Source organism: Amblyomma mixtum, chromosome 3, assembly GCF_055824585.1.
Source record: "Amblyomma mixtum isolate Tamu chromosome 3, ASM5582458v1, whole genome shotgun sequence".
In the NCBI taxonomy this organism is placed as follows: domain Eukaryota; kingdom Metazoa; phylum Arthropoda; class Arachnida; order Ixodida; family Ixodidae; genus Amblyomma; species Amblyomma mixtum.
The window spans coordinates 430,031,101-430,057,926 of record NC_143014.1 but is presented as its reverse complement, the minus strand read 5'-3'; the positions used below and the strand labels follow the sequence as shown (position 1 = coordinate 430,057,926).

The following is a 26,826-nucleotide window of genomic DNA, read 5'->3' as shown; positions in this document are numbered from 1 at the left end:
GCGTTGAAGGTAGGCGGCGACTTCGACGTTATCTTCTTCGGTAACGTTGGGCAGCATGGCGTATAGCGTGGTCGCGGCTTCTCTGACATGTAAGAGCCTAAAAGGCGTCATCTGGGTGGTCTCCTGCACTGCGGTGTTGTTGGCGAAGACGATGTAAGGCAGTATGACGTTCCAGGTCTCGTGTTCAGCATCGGCATACATGGCGAGCATATCGATGATGGTTTTGTTTAGGCGCTCGGTCAGTCCGTTGGTCTGCGGATGGTATGGAGTTGTTCTCCGGTGAATGGTTTGGCTGTAACCCAGGATGGCTTGCGTCAGTTCCTCTGTGAATGCTGTTCCTCTGTCCATGATGAGCACATCGGGGGTGCCGTGTGGCAGAATGGACTCCACGAAAAATCTGGCGACTTCTGCTGCTGTTTCGTTCGGTAGGGCTTTAGCCTCGCCGTAGCGGGTCAGGTAGTCGGTCGCTATGATGATCCACTTATTTCCAGACGTTGACTTCGGGAAAGGGCCAAACAAATATATGCCGATCTGCTGAAAGGGCCTTCAGGGTGGTTCAATGGGACTCAGAAATCCTGCTGGTCGAGCGGGAGGGGTCTTTCGCCGCTTACATTCTCGGCAGGTTTTCATGTAATGTGCGACATCGGCAGACAGCCGGGGCCAGTAATACTTGTCTTAATTGCGACGAAGGGTACCAGAAAACCCGAGATGTCCAGCTGCCGGCTCGTCGTGTGAAGCATGAAAAACCTTTTTGCGCAGGCTAGCAGGTACAACAAGGAGGTAGGCTGTTTTGTGTGCAGTGAAGTTCTTCTTCACGAGGACATCCTTCTGCACACAGAACGAAGACAATCCTCGTTTGAACGAGGCGGGGGGTGAAGAAACCTTGTCGTCCATGTATTCGATCAGGCGTTTTAGGTAGGGATCCGAGCGTTGCTGCTGTGCAGAAGAGCTGGAGCTGATGGGTCCCAGGAAGGCGTTCTCATCGTCGTCCGGCGGAGCTGCATCTACAGGGGCTCGTGACAGGCATTCGGCGTCAGAGTGCTTGCGTCCGGACTTGTAAACCACGGTGACGCCAAACTCCTGGGGGCGCAGGCTCCTTCGAGCGAGGCAGCCGGAAGAGTTCTTTAAACTCGCAAGCCAACACAGTGCGTGGTGATCGCTGACCACCTTGATTGGTCGTCCGTACAGGTAGGGGCGGAATTTCAACGTATCCCAGATGATGGCAAGGCACTCCTTCTCAGTTATCGAATAGTTATCCTCGGCCTTGGACAAGGAATGGCTAGCGCATGCGATTACTTTGTCCAGTCCGCCGGTATTCTGAACGAGGACGGCGATTAAACCAAGGCTGCTTGCGTCGGTATGAATTTCAGTCTAGGCATTTTCATCAAAGTGCGCGAGGATCGGTGGGGACTGTAAACGACGCTGAAGGTCGTTGAAGGCTTTCGCTTGCGGCGCTTCCCATTTAAATGGCACGTCTGAATTTGTCAGTTGGGCCAGAGGCTCGGCGATGCGAGAAAAAGTTCTTGACAAATTGTCGGTAATACGCGCACAGTCCGAGGAATCTTCGCACCGCTTTCCTGTCGGCCGGCGGTGGAAACAGTGCGATAGCGGCTGTTTTCTGCGGGTCTGCACGTACTCTCTCCTTGCTAGCGATATGGCCTAGAAACTGTAGCTCTTCACAGGCAAAGCGACACTTCTCTGCTTTGAAGGTTCGGCCGGAATATTTGTTTGCGTCTAGTACTGTTTGCGTCTAGTACAGCTTAAGTTAAGAAGAACGCAGCGAGCTATGGAAAGGAAAATGATAGGTGTAACGTTAAGAGATCGAAAGCGGGCGGAGTGGGTGAGGGAACAAACGCGGGTTAATGACATCTTAGTTGAAATCAAGAGGAAGAAATGGGCTTGGGCAGGGCATGTAATGCGAAGGCAAGATAACCGCTGGTCCTTAAGGGTAACGCAGTGGATTCCAAGAGAAAGCAAACGTAGCAGGGGACGGCAGAAAGTTAGGTGGGCGGATGAAATTAAGAAGTTTGCGGGGATACAGTGGCGGCAAATGACAAAGGACAGGGTTAATTGGAGAGACATGGGAGAGGCCTTTCCCCTGCAGTGGGTGTAGTCAGGCTGATGATGATGATGATGATGATGATGATGATGAGCACTGTTCGGAGCCTTTTTAGGTGCTCTTCAAATTTTGAGGCGAAGACAACGACATCATCTAAATACACCAGACAAATTTGCCACTTAAGGCCTGCCAGCACGGTATCCATTACTCGCTGAAGCGTCGCTGGGGAGGAACAGAGACCAAATGGCATCACCTTTAACTGGAAAAGGTTATCCGGAGTAATGAATGGGGTCTTCTCGCGATCTCTTTCATCGACTTAAATTTGCCAGTAGCCACTCTTGAGGTAAATCGATGAGAAATACTTGGCGTTACATAGCCGGTCTAATGTGTCGTCGATGCAGGGTAGGAGGTAGACGTTCCTCTTTGTTACGTTGCTCAAACGGCGGTAATCGACGCAGAATCGAAGTGTGCCGTCTTTCTCATTAGAACAACCGGTGCCGCCCAGAGGCTCTTTGAAGGCTGGATGACGTCGTCGCGAATCATTTCTTCCACTTGGTCCGAGATGGCTTGTCGTTCTCGCCGCGACACTCGGTAGGGGCTTTTTCGGAGAGGTTGGGCCTGCAGGTCGCTTATAATACGATGCTTGGCGTTTGTCGGACCTTCGACGATGACGAAAAGCACTCATTTTAGCTTCGAAGCAGATTGCGGATCTGGTCTTGTCGGTTCCGGGGCAGGGTTGGGTTGATGTCGAAAGTGTACGAGTTCTCTTGGTACAGCGATTCATCTGCGGATGAGAGAGTGAAGAAGTCTCGTAAGTCGGATATTTCGTCGAAGAAAGCAATCGTCGTCCCTCTGTTAACGTGCAGGAATTCTTCGCTGAAGTTCGTCAGCAGTACTTCGGCTTGGCCATTGTGGAAATGTGGGATGCCTCTTGCGATGCCAATTCATCGTTCTAGAAGCAACTGCACGTTCCCCTCTATGATGGCTTCAGTGTTATTGGCTATCGTGGCGCCTACTATGACGATGATGCTTGAGCTGGGTGGGACGCTTACTTGCCATTCCAGGACACTCAGGGCAACGTGATGTTCCAGAGTTCTCATCGAATCGATGGCCTCGTCCGTCGAAAGTGTGATCAGCTTGGATCGCAGGTCGATTATCTCCTGATGTTCATTAAAGGAATCCATGCTCAAGATCACTTCGCGGGAACATTGTCGTAGCACAACGAAAGTCGCAGGATAGGTATGTCCCTTGACAGTCACTCGCGCTGTGCATCGTCCCGAAGGCGTAATGAGGTGGCCCCATGCGGTGCGAATTTGTGGACCGTCCCAAGCGGTCGTGACTTTCCTCAACTGCGCAGCGAATGTTCCATTCATCACCGTGTAACCAGCTCCTGTGTCTACTAGAGCAGTAACTCTCCGGCCGTCGATAACCACTCGTAATTTGGATGTCCTGGCTCTTGCGTTGTAGGTCGTCCTCGGCGTTGGGTCACGGCTTCAACCTGTACGTGAATCGTGGATAGGGCAATTCGTCGAAGCTTTTCTGGGTAGCGGAGTTGTTTTGAAGATGGTTCGCGTCGTGGTCGAGGTTGTTATGATATGCGGCGTCGGCGAGTCGAGGGCGGTGTCTTCATGCGGTATGGTCTCTGGAGGATCTTCGGCGTTTCGTTTGTGAACAACCTCACCTCCGGAGGTTGCTGTCTTTAGTTTCCCCTACGGGGGCTGGGAGACCTTCCTCTTACCGGCTGCGTAGCTGCGGCGTGGCGGCGCGAAACGCGAGTCTGACGGCGATGGTGAGCGCGAAAGGCAGTTCGGCGCATACTCCTCTCTACGCAGATACTCGTCGATTTCTTGCGCGCGTTGGCCGAAACATGGTCGTAGTGTGTCAACGGCAAAGCCCCGAATACCGATACGGTGGTACAGGGAGTGACGAAGAATATGGTCGGCTTCACCGCAATGGAAGCACAGCGGGGGGTTGTCTGAAGTCTTCCAGGCGTCGTATTTCCTGGGTCTTGGGCGTCGTTCATAGGCTGGGCGGGCGAGGACAGGGGGCGGTGATCGGGAACAGCTGGTTCACTTCGAAGAGGTGGCCTTAGGGTGTATTGCTGGGGCTGAGGACTCTACTGCAGCGGCGTAGGTCAAGGCTGGAGCTTCAGCTGGAGGCGTCGATGACGGGGAGCCAAGCGCATGCTGCACTTCGCGCAGAATTTCTTCAATGGTCGCTACTCGAGGCTGGTTGGAAGATGGTAACAGGCGACGCACCTCTTCCCGTACAATTTCGCGGATGACATCCTGCAGGTTTCCTCCGAATGCTATGGCATCCGAGAGAGTTGTTGAGGTCACTTGGAGCTGTCGAGAGAAATGGCGGGCTCCTGCTTCCAAAGTTTTCTCGTGGTTGCTTCGCTGGTGAATTCGGCGAGGGTCTTCGGTGGATTGCGGGTCAGACCAACGAAAAGTGCCTCTTGAGCACGATGCATCAAGAGCTCCACTTTCTTCTCTTCTGTCATATCAGGATCGATACGCCGAAGAAGGCGCTTCATGTCTTCTACGTACGCGGTCACCGTCTCATTCGGGTGACTGTAGAAGGAGCTGCGCTCTTTCTTTCTTGATGATGCTTGTGAATGCCTTCTGGAACTCACGCTAGAATGATTCCCACGATGCCAGAGAAGCTTCGTGGTCTTCGAACCAAATTCTGGCTGGTTCCAGGGCGAAAAAAATGTAGCTTAATTTTGTCTGGTCATCCCAACTGTTCAATACGGCGACACGGTCAAACTATTCCAACCTTTCTCCAGATCCTCGCCCGGTGAACCTTTGAACGTGGGCGGAAGTCGGGATTGGTGTAAAATAATGGGGCTGGTGTCGTAGCCATGGCTGACGTCCGGATTGTGCAGTTCTTCTCTGCTCGCGTGCGGTCTAGTAGTAGTCCGTACTCAGTTGGACGCCTCTGGAGACGACGGCTGCTTCGCACTTCGTCTTCGGTTGGGACGGCTTCGGCGCCTTTCTCGTGATCTTCTTCGAGACGGCTCGGGCTCCTTTGGCGGCTCCCATGGGGTGAGGGCGACAGTAACATCCGTTAGCACCTCCATCAGATTTAAAGGGCCAGTCTACTGAATTTTATCGACCATATTTTCTTTGCGGGAACCGATAGCTCTTTACTCAAATTACCGTTTAGCCAGCTGTGGTGCCAAGGAGTGCGGTAGAACATTTTAAAATAGAATTTATTAATGTGGGAACACATCTGTATGAGATGGTAGTCTCATCTGGCAACCATCTGGATTTCCGCCGTGCGGCGACAAACATGGCGGTGCCCGTCGAAGCCGGACCTCTCGCTTCGGACTGAATTCTCGTTGTTGCTGCCTTTTTCAGTGCGTTCACTGGCCATAAATGGGGTGCCTGTCTTTCGCTTCGTCTCATCTTGCCTATAAGAAAACATATAAGAGATAAATTTGCTTTATTTTAATAATTAGAGTGACGATTCTGCCGCTCCTAGGCTTAAGTGGAGAGTCGGTTTGTTTACAGCAATGGCTCCCGTCCTGACGACCAGATGGCGCCACTATAGGCTGAGTTTATTTTTGCGTCTCTGCTAGCACACGCTGAAGTAAAAGTGGGAATGTGCCTGCGTTTTGCGTACGTGTAACTATAAATATTCATGTGATTTACAGAAAAAGCCAGCGGTACGCCTTCTACAGCTTACTAGAACAAAACGTGCGTTTCTCTGACATTTGGGCATACAAATGGTACGTAGTATATTCACTTATGCTCCTACAAAAAAAGACTACCACTTTCTTGAACAAAATGGACGTTTGGGGTCGCCACCATGCTTTTTTACGCGACTTTTAACGCCGAAATAAAATATAAATTCCCGCCTAAACCGGGCGCAGATCCCTCGTTATTGATGTTATATGGCGCCAACTACCAGAATATGCCATTATTTATATACTCATCTCGGTGAGTAGACTGACCCTTTAACGGAGCGGTGACTGCAGTCCGGGGATCAGAAAGACAGCGAAAATGGTTTCTAAACAAAACTGTTGATTTGGGCTGACTTGCTCCCGCAAAGAACTGAATGAGTCGGCGGCGGCGTAGCAACAAGCGTGCTCGGCGGTCGTCGAATAGAATGCCCGCCGCTCTCGGCCATGGTCATTTTAAATCTGAAAGGGAACTTTCGTGACAAAGCGTGGAAAGATACTAGATCATTCTGGAGCGATGTAGAATCGACTCCGCCAGGATGCGATCAGTCGAGATAAATCTTGGCGCGTCTTGCATCACAAACAAAGCGATAAAGCGGCGTGCTGGCAGCCTTGAAAAATGAAAAAAAAAAAGCAATGAACACAAAGATTCGCGGCACTATGGTCACTGCATGCAGACCATCATGCATGGGACTTTCTCTGCATGGCTATGCAGAGAAGTCCATCATACCACCGTTGCCATAAATTTTAAAAGCAAAGTGTTTTGTTGCCTTTGAGCGAAGTGTTTGAGACGATACATATTAAAAAGAAAACATTAGGCCGGCTTTAATAACCACACCCTTTTCAAAGGCGAAGGGCTGGGAGCAATATCTTTGCCCCCCACCCCTTACAACGAGAATCATCACGCTCAAGCTCACCTCTTTCACATGGCTATATATATCGCGCAGCTTCAACGACTCTTGGATATGGGTGACTGGCCTTTCCGGCCCAGCGGTATGGCGTTATCCTGGGCCAGTAGGCAGATTTTAGCGTACGCAGACATACACAAAGAAATACAGCGCGCTACAAATAGCGTGATGCGTGCGGTAAACGCTAAACAAGGCGACTGATGTTCCACGCCGCCGCTGGCGGCTGTATCATAACTGCAGTTGCTACCGCGCAGGGGCGCAGGATGCAACGTCATCCACTCATTGCAGGATGTTTTCAAACGAGGCGCTTCATGGCGTTTAGAGGCGTCTTTTGTTGACACAACACCCCACCAAATGACGACGAATTTGATGTGCGAGGCGCAAGTCTCAGGCTGTGGGCCCAGGGCCGTCACGTGTTCCCGGCAGCTTGACTCTCACTACTACTACGTTTTGCCGGGAAACTTCGTATTAACAGCTCGCGCTACAAATCTGAGCAAAGCGATGCAGCTAATCATGCGCCTTTATACCATGCGTTCAACTTCTCGGGTTTAATATCCCAAATCGACTCAGGCTATGAGGGACGCCGTAGTGGACGTCTCCGGATAATTTCGACCACCCAGGGTTCTTTAAAGTACACTTGCACAGTATATGGGCCTCTAGCATTTCGCCGCCATTGAAATGCGATCGCCGCGGCCGGGATCGAACCCGCATCTTTCGGGTGAGCAGCCGAGCACCATAACTACTGAGCCACTGGGGCAGGTCCATACGTGCACTTGGTCTCGAAGTATAGTACTTGAACTTGACGAAATCACTGCATTTTCTTTTCAGAAAGCCTGGCCTTGGTTTCGGCGTCATTGGGCTCCTTTTCGTCCTGAGCACAACATACACAGCTGCATATATAGGCCTGAAGGACATACCACTGCCTCCGCATACCACACACGATCCGTACGTCAGCTTTCAGTCAAACCGCTTGAAAAGGGCAAGTATTGCTGCAAGAGCAAAGCACTGGCTAGTAATCATGCGTAACGCCAGAGCAGCAACTATTTCCAGTGTAAGGCCTAAACTAATAAGGGAGTAATTACTTCCCCTAAACATTTGACCAAGGCCTAAACTATTCTAATGTCCAGTACCCAGTTCGCTGGCTATGCATCTTAAAACTAGAAACTTTACAGTTTCTGGGCAGTTATGGGGGTGGACTACAGAGGGTTTTTTCTTTTTTTTAACGCAGCCCTGTGGCGCCCGTTCTCGGGTTGAGCGGCGTTCCTCCATAGAGTAATAACAGTCGAGCCCACATATAACGGCCGCAGTGATAATGAACGCCCGGTTATTACGAACGAGAGTGGTGCTACCGTCAAAATATGCATTGGAGCAATGGCACTACGTCTCGAATGTTATGAACTACCTTGATAGCTGAACTCGGTCAGAGCGAACGAGGAGGTGCCTTAAATTCGGCCCTTCATTCGAAAAATGCAGTCTTCACGCCAGCGCGGAGACTGAAAAGCGTTTCCTAGACTCTGTGACATCCCTGCCCCCTTCCAAAACAACATGACGACAAAAAAAAATAATAAAACGCCGGCACTCAATCCACCGGCCAAGTGCGCACCGACAGGCTGCAGATTCAGTGGGTTCATGCACATTTGCCAGCTGGTCGAAAGTAGAAGTAGAAGCGCGGTGTGCGCGAAAGACAGGCAGCTTTGAAAGTGAGACTGCGCGTGGTAGGTGGTCAACCAATGGGAGCTATTTGAAAACTTTGACTGCCTGGCACATATCATGCCTTGCTGGTCCAGTCGGTCACATGGTGGGCGTCTTCCAATCGTTTCTCCAACTTCGCTGCTAGCTTCGTCGCTGCATCTGCACAGCTTTGTCAAGGGTCTTAGACCCGGTGGCCAACCTACCACCAAGTGTTCACGTCATAATTAGTAATACTGCGTCCCTAAATCACCTCGTTAGCAGAAATGATTTCAGATAGAAGCACTTGACCACTCTGGACAACTTGGAAAGTACTGTTCAGGGCCTGCACGGATATGATGACGTTCATAACCGACTGTTTCATGAAATGAAGCCACTTTGGCTGGCTTTGCATTTTTCGCTATAAGAGGGGAAGTCCACTTACAACGAACCTCGGATACAACGAACGCGATCCCCGTGACCGTCACGTTCGGTATAAGTGGGCTCGACTGTATAGCTGGATAAGAGAACACACTCCCGCAGGCCCGTGCGGCCAACTTCTGCTCTCAGCGAACCTAGCGGAGGCGATGAAGCACATCAGCCTTATAGACGGCCGCCACTTCTCCGCCAACTCTCGGAGGCCACAATTTTGCTTTCGGTTTCGTTTCTTTGCATGCATCGCATAACTTCATACACGAGCTTGCGCCATTGGAGCACCGTTTACATTTTGCGGCAACCAGCGCGCGGAGCTATTGTGTACTGTTTAGAGTAGTGCAAAAAATTATGTTTAAGTTAACGACACAATCACACCAAATATTGATCAACAAGCAGAGGCTTATTGTACAAAGTAGACTTCAAAAGCATGTCGACAACTTTGACTCAGTTCAACGAAGATGCACAGAAAAGAAAATGCTGCACATTTAATTTCTGAATAGTAAACAAAGCAGCATACACAAGTTTACGTATTGAAATATAACCTGCCATGAGACAAAACCCACGACTTATTGGCATGGAGCTTTTTCTCAAGCAGCATAGCATAACCAAGCCATATTAAGCATAAATATCATCAAAAATTACAAATATAAATCAACCTGCGGAAGATGTTCGGCTACCAAAAATTGCGAAAATGAAAGAAAAACTACCTTGATACATCAACCTATAAGTTCTCACCAGCTTAGTTTTAAACAAAAGTGGTGCACAGGTGGGCATTAGGACATTGTGGAGCCAACACAAGACATCTATAGTCGACTCGGCAATCGTAAATTCCTTCCCACAAAGTAGTTTGATCTTTTTTATTGTATTTCTTGAACACAAAAGGTGAGAAGCTAAAGAAGATTTTGGATGTGTTTCACATGACAAGAAAGCATATCGACTGGGAGGTTGATAGCTCTCAAGTCGTCGAGCCACTGGGTGTGTTGAACATGACAAGGAAGCATATCGACTGGGAGGTTGATAGCTCTCAAGTCGTCGAGCCACTGGGTCAATATGACGACTTGCTGCCACAACAAAATCATGTTCCACACACACAAAACAAAGAACAGGAAACACAAGCACACCCTTTAGTTAATATATAGGAATTAGTTGACACAGGAGAATACGGCTTGTTCCAAAGCGAAAAACAAGCACAGGAAACATCATCGAGGTATGTGAGAGTTACATATGGCATTATTTCCTGTGGAAACGTGCACGTAAATGCATTTCATAACCTAAAAAAGAGGTTACCCTGAGCTATCATGACTTGCCAACATGTCAGTGGAATTGCACTAGGATCTGCACATTTTGTCAGCTCTGTTCTTCCTGGTTCCATAGAGAGGTGTGCCGCGAGTGCTCACTGCACATGCACTATCCCTTGCTGACTGGGAAAGCTGGCTTTGACAGAAGCTCTTGTTGCCCGGCGTACTCCAACCATATTTTTGCCCTGGGGGAGAAAGAATATTCCTGACCAAGGGAGTCCGGCTTTATACCTTTCTAAACATTATATCTGCGAAGTTCGGGATTTGTTATTCTCAAGTGAAGAACAAGTGCAGGGCAGAATTCCAATAATTATACATACATCACAGGGCATTTTTAACTTGAACAGCGCTGTGAAATTGTACAAGATCAGGGGGAAGTAGATGTCTTAAGTTAGAAGGTCGAAATGATAGGTGGACTTGCAAGGTGCGCAGCATCAGAAATAAAGATAGCTATACCTGAAGTTTACAGCCAATATTTGAAACGGTGTGTGAAGGCTTTCGAGGATTTTAATCTAAAGGGGGAAAAAATAGAACACGTAAGTGTGCACAAAGACTGACGTCTTAAAGAAAAGCTAGCTCAAGAACAAAACAAGTTACGACATTAATCATTAAGCAATAAAAAAATATACCTGTCGTCTCGTGGCAGACAGAAAAACTTACTGCCTAGCTCGTTTTGTGTCTCGCCGTTATTCCCGCACCGGATCACGCTGCAGTACTTGCGGTAGCCAGCACTTTCCAACGGCACGAACTGAGAACAGAGAAATTATTAGTCGTTGCTTCTCCGCTCCGCAATTGCCAGCGCCAGCGGGCCATTTTACGTTGCCGGATACAGTTTTCGCAACGGAAAAGCAAACTTTTTAGAAGGCTGCCCATGTAAATAACAAAATACGACGCCATATCGGCAGTTTAGCGCCAGAACACATCCAAAACAATGAGTTCCTATTTGTCACGGGTTCGGTGACTACGCGACATCATCACCGAGTCCGGACAATGCCCGTTTGATGCCCAGCGTAGCCGGTAAGCAAACGTAGTCACTGAGACCGAGGCGTGTTAAGAGGTAACAACAACAAAACAACGTTTATAGCTTCGATTGAACAATGCGGCAGCTTTCACAGACACGTAATTTACATTCTACAAAACAATTGCGGAAAGAACATAGCAGTAAACACACTGAATTAAGTTATACATTGAATATTTCTACACAGGTCAGAATACAACTCAGAGGCCAATAGATACAGTCGATCAAAAGTCGGAAGGTGAACAAACATACAGTCAAACGGGAAGCGCGGCTGCAGTCCATCCACAAAACACGCAGTCAGTGCGGCCCCCGAAGACGACGTCCGTCCAGGGCAGCTTGCGGTTTCGAGGATGCGGTGCGGCGGCTCGGAGTCCCGGGAGTTCGCGGCGGCAACGTTTCCACCGACGAGCGGACTGAAGTTCGTTTCCATACGGCCCCCTTTTAAAGCCCTCGGGCGCTAGCGAGCGAGCACTCGCGGCGCCACAGCGTCGGTGTCAAAAAAAAAAAAAAAACACACCAAAAAAGCGCAACGAGAGCACGTAGGCACCTGCGCTTTGACTCTGCATGGCCGCCATCTTCGAGGAGGAAAAAATTAACGCACAACTAAAAAGAAGCCCTAGGCTTCGACTCTCGATTCGGTGACCTTGGAAACGCAAAAAAGTAAAACACAACCAAAAAGCCAGTCACGTAGGCCGCAACTTCTTTCCTGCTAATGGTCAGCTCAAGACTTCGGCAGTATCGGGGCCGACTTTGAGCCGCCTCCGCTTTCGCAATGCGAGGGGTTGTCTACATAACTGAAAAAAGCGTGCATGCATTCTTGCTCTTCCCGAGACACATACAAAGAAACGCGGACTCATCAGTTTTATACAAACAAAAGTAATTTACAGGCTGCCGCCACTTCTGTGACACTATTACTTTGGCTAATTCTGCAACTCAGTTTCGAAGGTCGTCTGCGGTCTCCAGCTGGCGGCTGGAGACCGCACTTGTGGAGGTGAAAGTCAAAATTCTGTTCTTTCATCTTCAAGTGTGTGGTCTCCAGCTGCCCGATAATAATAGAGCTATCGGCTTTGTTTGAGGAACACGTGGTCCGCAGACTTTTTTCTCTGACTGTAAGTTGCATTTTGCGCTTCCATTATTGTGCCACCACCAACAGATTACGGTGATCCTATATAGCCACCCGACTGTGAGTGTTCCTCTGAAGTCATCGTTATATCAAAAAGATATCCAGAACCCGCAGTCATTGCTGAGGTAACTTTTTAAATGGTACAGGGCTCAGTTCTTTACTTGATCTAAGCATACGACGTGTTATCCGTCATACTTTCTTGACAAATTAAGTACTGTGAGCGTGAGTATACTACATAACAAGGAAAAAATTCCCGATCTTGTTTCTTCAAAGAGGGCGCGCTATTCTGCAGAGAGTATTTTCCCGACTTTTGTTTTTCCCTCCCGTTACAGTGCAGGCTGCAGCCTGTGATGCGAGCGCTGGTCACAATGAATGTATTTCGCTAGCTCTGGTCAAAGAGCGCGCTGTCCAAGGGCGATGAGGCGAAGAAACGAATACGAAAGGAATCGCTACAACAATCAAGAACGATTTTTTTATTCATTCGACTAAAGTCGTCAGTATAACAACCTGCAACGGCGCAGTGTCAGTAGTGCGACCGCGTATTCAAATACTGACGAGATATTGAATTAGCAATTGAATATAACCTTATAACTGCCACTTCGAAATGCGCATTAAGCCAAATTTACGGTGCATCTCGCCACTAAAAAGTTTGTCAGTAACGCAAAGAGAACCCTTTGCTTGGCATCAAAGCCACTAGTCTGAAGTATAATTTTTTTCTTTTTCTTTGAATTCGGTTGGTGTAAATGAGTTCAAGCCAGTACCTGCAGCCTAGCCCAACTCGTACACCATGCTGGCATAGGGTTCTGAAATGCATCGACAGTAATTCCAAGTTCGAGTTATTTTTATTTCATTTTTTTATTCAGGTCCAAAGTGGCGGATTTCCTTATGAACGTGTACGTGATGCCCCAGTGCCGCATTGGACCCTACCTCGTTGGCATGATTTGTGGATACATTTTGCATACCAGGAGTGGACTCATCGTCATAAAAAAGGTGCGTAAACCACACATGTACACACTACTCCTAACTGCCTCCCTCTGATACAGTCAAGAAAATAACATTGCTTGAACGGAAAACATTTTGTGCCTCTTTATTTAACCACTCCGTTCAAGATTAATTTTGTTGCGAATAGGTTGGGGGAGAGGTATGTACAGAATCTTGATCTGAATGAGGCGTCATTGAATAAGGCGTCGCATTCTAAATGTCGTATGCCCGGAGCGAGTGGATGGCTGCACTGGCACCCGAATACTTCCATCTCCTACTCTTACGTTCGGAAACTGTTCATTCGTGAAGCTTTTTCGGATAATTTTATGCATCAAGCACCGCGCAAAATTCGCTGATTCGGAGATGGATACCAGGAACGACGCCAGGGGTTGCGGGGGGGGGGGGGGGGGGGGGGGGGAAGGGGTTGCGGGGCAGAATGTTATGGCCGGCACATGCCTTTGAAGCATTGCCTCCTCATCAAGACCGATGATAGATAAATTCGCTCACCAGCCACTATTATATTCAGCGACTAAGATGTTTACAGCACTGGTTCGCAAGGAAACTTTTGGCCGAAACAGAGAGCGGTGGCTCACGCCTCCCCAGCTGAGCCCCTTCTGCCAAAGGCAAAGGATCCACGCACTCCGCAGGCATTGGAGATTTAGCGTAGCATTACCATGCACGGCTACCGTGCACCGCCACGGCCAAGACTGCATGCGTAGATGCGCATGAATCGCAATCAATAAAGTACTGCGGCTTTTCCAAAGTTAAACTACGTTGTTGCATCCCCTTATGACAAGACCCAGCAACAACTACAAAGAAAATATAATATTTACGCCTAAAAAAAATGTATCAACTGGGCCGGACTTAGTATAGCGGGAGTCAAAGGATTAAAAAAAAGTGGATGAATGACATTTGAATAAATAATTGAAAACATTACTCAAAAAAAGAAATTTCACACTGCCAGCTTTCGTTTCTTACCTCTTATAGGAAGGAATATCGAACGTTTTCTGTTCTTTATTTCTTGGCGGTAAGAAGCGGTCAGAAAATACTTTTCCAGGTCGGCCACGAGCCAGTGATTTCGGAACTGGTGTGGACTACGCCCCAGTAGCTTGCGTCCTGGAAGAAGAGTGAAAAATGAAATTGAAAGAAAAGCTGTCGAAACGCAAACTCCGCGAACTTGGTGGGTCGTCAGATAATTTTTAATGGAAGCAAGGAAAGTGGGCTGGAATCTAAAATAACGCAGCCAGCTGTGCAGAGTTCACATTTCCAGTTCGCTTTGCCTCGCCTTGCATACAGACGTTCGTTTCTTGTAATTCTTATTCATCATACCTGGCCTCGAGCGCCCGACTTGTCGTCCTAACAGATATTTAAGGCAGAAAGCTGGGCTAGTTGGTGTTTGAATTGAGAAGACATAGTAGTAGCGCTAAAAAACAGGGACAACAGGACAAAAGAAGACAACACAGCGCTAGACATCAATACTGACTTTATTCCCGAAAAATACCAAGAATTTATAAGTGACAATCAGGAGCAAAAAAATCAACAATGAAATCGCATGCGTGACGGCACTTCCCGATACAGGAACTTCAATTTTTCAGTACAAAGATAAACATTTGGTTTGCTCAGTCACGATTGCCTTTCCATGTGAATAAGAAAGGGTTCCAATACCTCCCGTTCCTTCTGTTCTGCACTTACAAATATAACACGTGTCTGCTCAAACAAAGGGGCACAAGTTTTTTCATTATGTTTACATTGTTTGCAGTGCGCCCCCAAGTGTCCAGGGCCTGATACAGCAGCTGCCAGATACTTGCGCTCCGTGAGGCGAACGTTGATACAACGGCCAGTTAGCCGATGTAGCATTTTCCGCAAGATAACGGAATTCGATAGACCACGTTGGTCCTGCAGGCCAAAAAGTCAGTTGATGTCTAGCGCCTGTGTTGAGTTCTTCTACCCTGTCGTCCTTGTTTTTTAGCGCTACTACTATGTCCTCTCAGTCCTAACAGAACAGGCAACAAGCGCTGGAGTTTGCCGCATCGGTCGCAGCGCCGTAACGCAGAGCCTATAGAGAGGCGCAAGCAGTTTTTGGCGCACGTGTGCTGCTTTTCAGCGCCACCTGCCTGCTCTTATTGGCATGTGCTTCCACGTTTCGTAGAAATCAGACGCGGTGTGTATCGACTACCTGGACCACGTTGAGAGAAGCGGGTAAGGAATGTTATCTGCCATAACGCGGGCCTCTAACCGTTTACAGTGTGGTTTCGGGTTTGTAGCGGCTCAAGCTGCTGACGACGGCAGTTCTGAGGCGCGCAGTGGAACAATTCTAGCCCTGCCTAGGCAGTGCAGGTTGCCTATAGCAGACAACAAATCACAGCAGCGTTTCTGTTTCGTCAAACGAATGCAGCACGAGTGAAAATGACGGCGCTGAAAGGTTAAGACAACGCTGGTTAGGTTTGCTGGTCTCATTGTTTTATGTCGGTTGGTTGCACTACGGTACAAGAGTGTTATAAAAAAAGTTTAAAAGTTTAGAAGTTTAAAAGTTTAAAAGTTTAAAAGTTTAAAAGTTTAAAAGTTTAAAAGTTTAAAAGTTTAAAAGTTTAAAAGTTTAAAAGTTTAAAAGTTTAAAAGTTTAAAAGTTTAAAAGTTTAAAAGTTTAAAAGTTTAAAACTTTAAAAGTTTAGAACCCTGAGCCACCGCTTCTGCATATTTCTACTCGCCATTGGGCGAAAGGTAGACATGCTGGAAATTGACAGCAGTTTCTTGTGCGGTGTCGCAACTGAGAAAGAAAAAGCACTTGTTGCTACCAAAAAATAGTACCTGATCTTGCGTCAGCACGAAAAAAAAAGGCAACGGGTCGACGTTCCATATGCGAAGGTGGCAGACCCATATAATGGCGATCATCGTAAAATTAAAAGGGTTTGGTGGCATGGTTATAATAACCTGAAAAAAAAAAAGTGAAGTGTATTGAGGATTCAAGAACAACGCTATGCAGGCTAGTTTCTTTTTTTTTCACAAAGCAGATATCATGGTTAGCGTAGCTTTAAAGAAATTTTGTCGAATAACCAAACTTGCATGAATAAGTCTTGATTCGCAGTGGACAGTATGACTCCAAAAGATGACACACACTTGCAAGATGGATGCATCTAAATACTGCCGTGACTTTCAAGACGAAAACCGGTTTTCTTAACCAGCGTGCTCCTCTATTTCAGCCCTACGTGTGCGCAGGCTGGGCAACGTGCGCTTTCGTAACGTGCGCTCTGCTCCTCGCCGTGTGGCCCGCGGACGCCCACAACCGACAGCTTCCGCCCTACTTGGCCGGTCTCTACGGGGCTTTCTCGCACTCCATCTGGGCGGCTTGCATTGGCTGGGTTCTGATCAGCTGCGTTGAAGGTTACGGAGGTAAGCGCTAACAGCCAAGGGCAGTGGTCTGTTGCCCAGGGAGCTTCCTCACGTTTGCTGCATTCCGCCGGATGTGCGTGAAAATGGTTAATAACCAGACTAAAAGCAGTCAAAATGAGAACGTGGTGAATAGTAGGTGGATTCAGCGTTTCGACTGCGGCGAAACAGAAATCAGACAAACACTTCCTATATTTTTCAACTCCTGTCAGACTAGCAGAACATGGGAAATGAAGCCATTTCTTCCCCTTTTCTCTTGCGCTTCTCTTCACGCTACCATTTCTGCCTATCCCTGCTTGGGCTAGCCATTGGTGTGCCGCGGGACTGTGCTACGTCGTGGAGACTATTGGAAGCGCCGCGCGGCCTCGTAGCTTGTGTCACGTAACGCAGGATGCCCGCCGGAGCGCGGCACATTGCGGATGACCAGTGAACTATAGGCGTATAGCTGCGCTGCTCCTACTGGAAAGTAGATGATCTGACAGGCGCTGGTACTACAGGAATGGTTGGTAGTACTAACGCAGGGATGTACATCACAGGATGTACTATCGGGGACAAAAGTGGTACACTCCACACGTCGGGAGCCGGAGCAACGGAAAACTGCGGCATTTTGGCGAGCTAAAGCACGAAACATTGAAACGAGCCAAGCGACTTGCCTGCTGATAACAAAGGTCACGCACTGACTGTCTAGATCCCAGATGCCGCCTGTAGATGGCGTTGCAACGCAGTTTTTTGTTGCTCCGGCTCCCGCCGCGTGGAGTATACCACTTTTGTCCCCGATAGTACGTCACAGGAGACAACCCTAGTTAGTTGGAAGACTCGAATTATGGACTGTTTTTCTGGGGACCAAACTCTGTCAATGGGTCTTCGCCGCGTTAGTATGGAAATTCACTATGTGGACAATGGACAGGGTGAGAACGCACAGAACACATTCAATACCATGAATTTATGCCACGTTACTACCGAGCCGAGAGGGGAGCAATAAGAAAAAATTCTCGATTCCCCGAACCTTGAGAATTCCTTCTCTGTATTTTGAGCGCTGGACACTATAGAAAAGCAGCGCAAAAGTGCGAATGCAATAATAGATTACCCTTTTTTGTGTGATTTTGTAGTTTGCAGTACCAATGTGTCTGGTCGGCCTTCCTTATTTGTTCACATATTGCATTAAGGATTGTGAATGAATTCTCTCTCTAGCCTATGCTACGTCGAAAGCCGTATTGGGCAGGCGTCAGCCGGTTGAGCGCCTGTCTCCTAGCGGTTGGTGGTGTGTGAAGAGTCGTAGTACGAGGCGCGTCATCAGAGCATGAGGCGCATTAACGCGCGTCATAGGCCAATAGGCTCTTCAAACTCCACCGCGTGATTTTAGAGACAATGGCGATCATGATAATATATTAGGAAATCCCGAGATTTTGTCTAATTCGCACTTTACTGCTTACCACTATGCACAGAAGCAGACATCAACGCCAAAGCGGTTTTTGTTCGTAATAAGTATTTTTTCTTTGTTTTTCTTCTCGATTCGTTATTACGGATGGCTTGCTTTGAGGACACTGTTGCTCGGGAACCGAAGTGTCCATTAACGAGGCCCATCTGTACTTGCGCTCCAAGCCTACTGGTACTGCAGTGGAAGCTACAGGCTGCGGAAACAAACAAAGCGACGAACTACCAACACATCTATCTAGGCATGGCCAGTTCGTGACTTGCGCATGCCTGTCACTTCGGCAATTGTGACAGCCCGGCCTTCGATATACCAAAAAGAGCATGTAAACTTATCCCTCACTCCCTTCTTTTTAACGTGAAACGAGCTTATATGAGATTCACTCTTGAGCTACTTCTTTTACTTCGCTGTCGGCTAATTGTGGGACAGATTATGCGAAGCGCTCCAGATGGAGGCAGGAGGTTCGCAGCACATGACATACAGCTAGGGTGTTTCACCTAAGACTTTACGCAATTTTTAAAAGTACCCTTTTAGTTAGAAGAGCGCTTTTTTGTCACTGGTATAATGCGTCAGAGTACAGCTAACATGTGCTAATTGGCAGGCTGGTTAACTAATCCTGAGTAGTTAGTTTTTTAACTATTGCTGTTAGGCTGCTTAATAATAGAGAGGCGTGTAGCGCACCACGAATAATATATAAAGCAGTTTTTAGAATTTCGGAAACCCGGTTATCCTCGGTGCGGCGCCCCAGCAAATTCCGGCTTATCGTGCCAGAATACATGTATTTGCGAGAAGCTTGCAGGCAAAGCAACCTCTCCAGTGCACGTAACCCGTCGAAATAGCCAAAATTTGTTGGGCCACAACACCGAGTGTAACAAAGTTTTCGAAATTCTAAAAACTGATCTGGATATTACTTACGGCGGGCTACACGACTCCCGATAATTAAGGATCCTAACAATAATAATTGAAAAGTTAACTATTCAATATTAGTTAAGCAGCCTGCAAGTTCGCACATCTTAGCTGTATTCTTATACATTACACCGTTCACAATGGTATGCCTAAAAAACGCTTTTCTAACTCAAAAAGCCTATTTTAAAAACTGCAGACAGTCCTAGGTGAAACACCCTGTATACTTGCCGGGCAGTCGCGGCCACTGTGTAAGGCAATGTGAGAGGCGAACAACTTTTCGAGACGCTACATCGCTCAGTATACTCGGAGCTGTTTCAAAGAGCGAAGCACTTGAAAAGAACTTGGCCTACATGGTTTTCCATCGCTCATATTGATACCTTTCCTTCGGATTGCAAACTCAAGCACATTAAGGTGACGTATTGCATTATATTCGAATGATAATATTCCTTTGGGCGGACTGTAGTAAAAACCTTAGCGATGTCGTAAAAGAGCAGATCCAAATCAACAAGGACCACACAACGATCCTCACCGTGTGCACGTGAGGGTCGAACAGGGAGGCCATAGCCGGAAAAAAGTCAGGTAAGATTATTATTTAAAATCATTGTCACATCAATCTCAATTGGCAGTCAGAGTTCGAGGGCCTTCTAGATTTTCGAAGTCTGCCAAACTTCTAGTCAGAAATTTTTTTTCAGCATTGCACCATTCAATAGTCTCACAGGCAATTCAGGCATCATCGCAACCGACGATTTTCCAAAAGCAAAAATAACCAGACTTTTCAAACAGACTGAACAAAAAAAAAACAACAACCCTGAAACATTCGGTTTTATTGGAACTGCCAGATGGAGGTCGCTGGGGCAATTTCGTGCCAATAGCTGTCTGGAATTTTTGGGTGTGTGATTTTGCTGTTTTCCTACTGAGTACTTTTGTGCCAGATTAGTTATATCTGTAAGGTTAATAATTTGTGGAAAATTATGCGCCTCCTGTTGCTATAGTGGGAAGCGCGCAGATGTCTGCTCAGCGGATTTGAGGAGTCACATGGCTGGCCCTCCGTTGTCAGGAGCTGCATCTCCGGCTGCGAGCTGCTCATAGCAGCCTGCCATCGCTGCTGATGTTCGGACCCTTGTCGTGACTGCGGCCGTTTGAAGTCTGCGCCACAAAACCTGGTCGCTTTTGGGTTATGCGGTTTAGGATTTATTATGCGGAAACTTGTATAAAACGGACGGGGTGATGTTGTTGTAGTTGAAAAGTCGGCCCCTGGCATTGCAGCAGGGCAGAATGGTTGGCCTGTTGGTATGGCATGTCAAAGGAGAAAAACCAGCCAAAAAAGACGCACAGCCTCTGTCCTGAGTTGTTCTCTCCTTGTGTGTGAGTCCTTTTTTTTTGGCTGGTTTTTCTCCTCTGGCACTGCAAGGCGAAGGCACGCCGCTCTCCGCCTGGTTGACGAGTGCTCGGGCAAGGTTGTGAGCGGCCGTGTTGCCTGGGTGTTCGCTGTGTGCAGGGACCCCGAAGAGGGTGGTAATTCGAGCCTCTTACGTTTTCTGCACAAAAAGCAAACACTATAGCATCACTGGCGTCCTTAGAACGGCGCATTCGAGATGCTAATATAATCGGACAGATTGGGGATTTCACGTTTCCGCACTTTCTACAAATGTAAGCCCCTGACCTGTATCCTTCCTGTTGCGCTCAAAAGATATTATTTCACTCATGGCTGCAGTCTTTGGCAGTGGCGCGCATATTTCATCAACCCATGATCTGTGGTTCCATTTCCATATTTTCAAATTTATATGTTTTGTTTCCAAAGTAGTATATTTGTATTAAATAGCACATTTAAGTTCCTAACTATTTTCTTGACAATACTGCAGCCTTTTTTTCTGTTGTATGTAGTGAAAAGTGCATTCATGTAAGTTCTTTTTGTACATTGAGGGCGAACGTCTCCCAACAGTTTCGTGCCCTGCACTATTCCATTGTGCTGGGTCTCCTGAGCCTCGTCAATCTATTAGTTTTTAGCCCAGGAGAACATTCCAGTGTCTGGAAAAAAGATGCATGCATACATGTATGTATGTATGTATGTATGTATGTATGTATGTATGTATGTATGTATGTATGTATGTATGTATGTATGTATGTATGTATGTATGTATGTATGTATGTATGTATGTATGTATGTATGTTTGTATGTATGTATGTATGTATGTATGTATGTGTGTATGTATGCATGTATGTATGCATGCATGTATGTATGTATGTATGTATGTATGTATGTATGTATGCATGTATGCATGTATGCATGTATGTATGTGTGTGTGTGTGTGTGTGTGTGTGTGTGTGTGTGTGTGTGTGTGTGTGTGTGTGTGTGTGGACATGGTCTGTTCTGACAGTAGTAGGACTGATTTTTTTATTTAAAATTTATTCATGAGAATAGTACAAACGATTAGAAGTTTTCAAGGTAGCACCCTTCCGCACCTACACGCTGCTGCCTATGAGTTTTCCAGTTTTCGTACGCCTCCAGGAACGCCTGGAGCGGAATGCTGTTTAGCTCCCTCGTCATGGCCTGTTAAACCGCCTCTACCGATCCGTGATGTTTCCCCTTGAGCGTCGATTTTATTCTTGGGAATAGAAAAAACTCTGGCGGGGCCAAGTCGGGGCTGTAGAGGGGCTGAGGCAGCGTTGCCGCCTTATGTTGGACAAAAAATCGGAGTCCTCATTCACATGATCAAGAAGATCCTGGCAGATCGCTTTCCGGTTGGCATTTTGCTCCTCTGACAGCACTCCTGGCACCAACTTCGTGCACACTTTCCTCATGGTAAAGTTTTCTGTCACGATATCAAAAACTTCGGTTTGCGGAATGCTCAAGTCATCAGCAATCATTTTGATACTCATCCTACGATCACTGTTGAGTAAATGTTTCACTCGCTACACATTTTCGTTGGTCTTGCTGGTCGAAGGGCGTCCGGAGCGGTCGTCGTCTTCCACTTTTTCCTTACCTTCTCGGAACAGCTTGTGCCAATCAAAAAACACCTGATCTACCCATAGAAGCGTCCCCGTAGGCCTCCTTATTCATGTTGTGAGTCTCTTTGCCCGTTCTACCAAGATTTACACAATGTGTGCTTGTGCGTGTGTGTGCATGCGTGCGTGCGTGTGCGTGCGTGTGTGTGTGTGTGTGTGTGTGTGTGTGTGTGTGTGTGTGTGTGTGTGTGTGTGTGTGTGTGTGTGTGTGTACATACATGGTCTGTTCTGAAAGTAGTAGGACTCATTTTTTTATTTAGAATTTATTCATGAGAATAGTACAAACGATTAGAAGTTTTCAAGGTAGCACCCTTCCGCACCTACACGCTGCTGCCTATGAGTTTTCCAGTTTTCGTACGCCTCCAGGAACGCCTGGAGCGGAATGCTGTTTAGCTCCCTCGTCATGGCCTGTTAAACCGCCTCTACCGATCCGTGATGTTTCCCCTTGAGCGTCGATTTTATTCTTGGGAATAGAAAAAAGTCTGGCGGGGCCAAGTCGGGGCTGTAGGGGGGCTGAGGCAGCGTTGCCGCCTTATGTTGGACAAAAAATCGGAGTCCTCATTCACATGATCAAGAAGATCCTGGCAGATCGCTTTCCGGTTGCCATTTTGCTCCTCTGACAGCACTCCTGGCACCAACTTCGTGCACACTTTCCTCATGGTTAAGTTTTCTGTCACGATATCAAGAACTTCGGTTTGACGAATGCTCAAGTCATCAGCAATCATTATGATACTCATCCTACGATCACTGTTGAGTAAATGTTTCACTCGCTGCACATTTTCGTTGGTCTTGCTGGTCGAAGGGCGTCCGGAGCGGTCGTCGTCTTCCACTTTTTCCTTACCTTCTCGGAACAGCTTGTGCCAATCAAAAGACACCTGATCTACCCATAGAAGCGTCCCCGTAGGCCTCCTTAATCATGTTGTGAGTCTCTTTGCCCGTTCTACCAAGATTTACACAAAATTTGATCGCGTATCGCTGATCGAGTAAACGCTCCATGATTCTGCGTGACGAGACATTTCGATAGGGGTTCACAGTACAAGCGACCTGCTCTCATCTACGGCCGAGAGCCGACTGCCGATTTTCCCCGGCATTCCTAATATCCCCCTTCATCGATCCTGCACGCGCAGACCGCCTCTCGCACGCCTGTTCGCCCAGGAAAAAACCAGTCCTACTACTTTCAGAACAGACCCTGTATGTATGTATGTATGTATGTATGTATGTATGTATGTATGTATGTATGTATGTATGTATGTATGTATGTATGTATGTATGTATGTATGTATGTATGTATGTATGTATGTATGTATGTATGTATGTATGTATGTATGTATGTATGTATGTATGTATGTATGTATGTATGTATGTATGTATGAGCGAGAGCTGCGCAGGCCCGGTCACCGTGCTGCTGTCGAGCAAGGCGCTGGTGCCCCTCAGCCGGCTCACGTTCGCCGCCTACATCGTGCACGAGCTACCCCTATACCTCTTCATCGGCACGCGTCAGCAGAGCCTCGACTTCTCCCGCACCCTCATGGTAAGCACGCAGCCACAGCCTGGCGCACACCCGAACCTTGCATTTTCTGCATGGATGACAGTTGCCGCGTGTTGTGCTGCACAATCCAGCCTGCTCGCACTTTATCTCACTAATACCATGCGGTGTGCTTTGCGCGTGACGAGGCTCGGCAATTAGCGGAGAAGACGAAAGAGACGGTCATCCCAGCTGCGCCTCTCGTGGAGTCGCCAACCCATTTTATGGCTCAAGCGGGCTCCGGATGAGGCGTTCTTCAGATGTGGTGCATGAGCTGTGCACCATCGTAAGCATGGCAGGCTGGGATAATAAAATTCGTCAGTGGCGTCAAGGACTAAGGGTAACACTGACGTCAAGGAAGCGCATGCGTAAATTGGCGATTGAATGAGCTGTTAAGCTTCATCATCAGCGGTGCATAATGTCTTCCATACGGAACGCTGACGCTGTATTCGCGCTTTCTGCCTAATGCACTTGTGAGCATGGTGGCGAAGCGAGAAAGGGTATTCCACCCGTCTACCACCGCGGTTCATGATCTGTGCAGTCTATGTGCTGATGGTGAATGCAGGGTGCTTTATTTTTAGGATCTTTTATGCGCAAATGCCCCGTTGGGGGGAAAAGCCGACAGTGTCACACACTTGCCGCCTGCCAAGATTGGTACACGGAAGACCCAGCTGCGACCTGCCGCTGTTGGCAAGTGAGAAAATGGGGAGAGAGAAATCCTCCCCTCACAAAGACGTTCGTATGCTGTCGCATTTTCGCTGGTAACAGTAATTAGATTCTTTTGTAGAAATGTTATGATAGCTGTAGAGCCCATCTCTTGTGATTAGCTTTCTGGCAAGGTGGATATCTCATTCAAGCACACTTTTTAGCATTAATCATTACCGAAAATGCCGGAAAAAAGGGCCGCGTAGCAGGTACGTTGCTACAAAAAACTGGATCGGATCTGTCTTAACCGGTTCTATAGCTTAACGAAACGCACGTGACCCTAAATGCAATGAATATTTGAAATTTTACATAATTAATCTATACTAATCACTTATTGAATCGGAATTAAAGAGATACTCTGAGGAGCACAACATGATGTGAAACAATGTCTTGGTTTTACCCCGCCCCTGTACGGCACTTTTTTTTAAATCCTTGACAATTTACATGAAATACCCTTTATATCCCACGAAGGAGGAAAGCTAGAAGGGTGTCTGCAGGCTTAAAGCGCCCATATAACTTCCTAAATGGGTACGTTGTATGCAGCAAGTGCTTTGTTCTTATTGGAAAGTGCACAAACGCACGTTGCTGTTGCTTTGCGCTATTACTGCATGCAACTTTTGCTGGGCGCTTCAAAATAAGTGTGGTGGCCTTTACCGGATTAAATCAAATTGTCCACCTTTCACTTTCAACAATAATTTGTCGGCTGCGGTTGCAAATACTGCCAAAATAAATATTTTTATTGTATGATGTGACGAACCCTCCCAAATTTCCAGTATTACCAAAGTACCCTACTCGCGCCACATCTGTCCCCTTGCATGAATTCGGCTGATCTGTAGAGAGGTCACTCTTAGCGTTGTTTAATTGCAATGGAGGAAAGAAAATATATAACATCGGCTAAGATACTGGTTAACACGAACAATTCAGCGGGAACACTTCACCGAGGCGGCGTTCTCGCAGCGCTTTGACTTTGGAAGCAGACAGTTCATCCGTTAGCGGACGTTTAGCAGGCGACGGCTCCGTCGGCGGCCCGACCACGGCCAAAGGGGCAGCTAGGCCTGATGCTTCCCTCTTACGCTTGCGATACTCCCAAACGTAGGCTTTCGTTCATCTAGAGACCACATTCGGCTTGACCACGTAGCCTAGTGGCTTCGCTTTCCCCCTCACCTCACGTAAGTTTGGATTTTGTCGTGGCTGACACTTCTCGCGGTCGCGAGCACGCTGGATCTCGGTTACTGACTGCGGTTGATCCAACGGCCCCGCGTCTGCAACGGAGGAGTTACACACCCCGCATGATCTCCTCTCTCGGCCTCAAAGAGTACGAAGCGGATACGGGCGCTTGAGGAGCGCTCATGCTGCTCTGTAACTCTGCTGTGCTGGGCCGGATGACGTGATGGCCATTGCCGCTAAGCTCCATATAACAGCTTTTCGCTATAAAAAAGGAAGGGAAGAATACATTCACAGACTCGAGCGGCGTATAGTTACCGCTGTGACTGAAATGATGGCAAAGTTGTCTGGCGAAATTCTTCTCCCACCCACCTTACCACGAGTTTCCAAGGTCCCTCATCTGAAAAAAAAATGTCATTTTTTCAGACACCTGCGAGCCACAGATATTCTCTGCTGCCCAAGTGCCCTCGGGCTCCAGCAGCATAACGTAAATTCACGGCTTCATTGTGCCTATAGCACTTATAGGCGCCAGCAGGAATATTGGCTTTCGTTCAACGAGCATAAAGGTCCAACACTGGGGACAAAAAGGCGGATGCGTGACGGAAACAACAGCGGAGTGGGCGGGTCGTTTCGTGCCGATGATTCCGAATTATCCCATGATATGGCACCGCGACTGCGTTGGCTTCTCACAGTTGCCAGTAATTTTGCACATGAAAATTTGATCAATATTAGTAATGTCTCACTGCTGACGGGAAAAGACGACATCTTTCTGGTGACACGCCTTAATTCTATTATTCATACAGATTGGCAGTTTCATATATAACTGCTTGCTTTCACGTACTTGCAGGTTTACACGTACCTGGCGTACCTGGTATTGTCGTATCTTTTGGCTCTCGTAACCTGCCTGCTGTTTGAAGCACCAATCTTCAGCCTCGAGAAAGTCTTGCTCGCTGGAAGGATGTGAACGAGAGAAACGGCCACACAACTGGTCGTCTGTGCTCGACGCTTATACACCATGTGTGGAGTTGCTGTTATGGGGTCGACAACAGGTTTTAATTGGCATATACACGCCGTCAACATTATGTTTATGCTTCAGCGTTCAAGAATAGGGTTTAGTCGGGTTGGTTGGCACATGCTGACGGAAACGACTGAACAGCACTAACAGACGGGATGGAAGAGAAGAACGACGGCAAAGCGCATGTGTATGTGCTCTTCTCTTCCATCCTGTCTGTCAGCACTGTACAGTCGTTTCCATCAGCATGCTTCAGCGTCGTTGTTTGGGAATAAATGATATTCTTGTATAGCGATAACGCAGCGGAGGTCCACTGAGTTTGTCACACCCCAAGATATTCACATTTGAAACAATGCTAATTCATTTGCGAAAGTATATGGACAGATCCCTCAGGAGGACAGGCATGGGGGGGGGGGGGGGGGGGTGCTATAATTTTTCTCGTGCTTACTTGTGCTTACTGGCGCTATAATTAAAGAAGCGATGTCAACTCTTTCGGTACCCTCTAACCTCAGGC

The 26,826-nt window shown here is 47.6% G+C and overlaps 1 protein-coding gene across 1 annotated transcript in view; it reads left to right on the top strand.

Moving 5' to 3' along the window:
* LOC149358078 (nose resistant to fluoxetine protein 6-like) overlaps window positions 1–26,264 on the top strand; it is a 79,569-nt gene extending 53,305 nt beyond the window's left edge. The window contains exons 9-13 of the mRNA XM_089576724.1: window positions 7,481–7,597; window positions 13,058–13,184; window positions 16,376–16,565; window positions 23,295–23,437; window positions 26,148–26,264. Coding sequence (XP_089432850.1) covers window positions 7,481–7,597; window positions 13,058–13,184; window positions 16,376–16,565; window positions 23,295–23,437; window positions 26,148–26,264 — 694 coding nt within the window. The remainder of the gene's footprint in view (window positions 1–7,480; window positions 7,598–13,057; window positions 13,185–16,375; window positions 16,566–23,294; window positions 23,438–26,147) is intronic.
* Window positions 26,265–26,826: the final 562 nt, after the last annotated feature.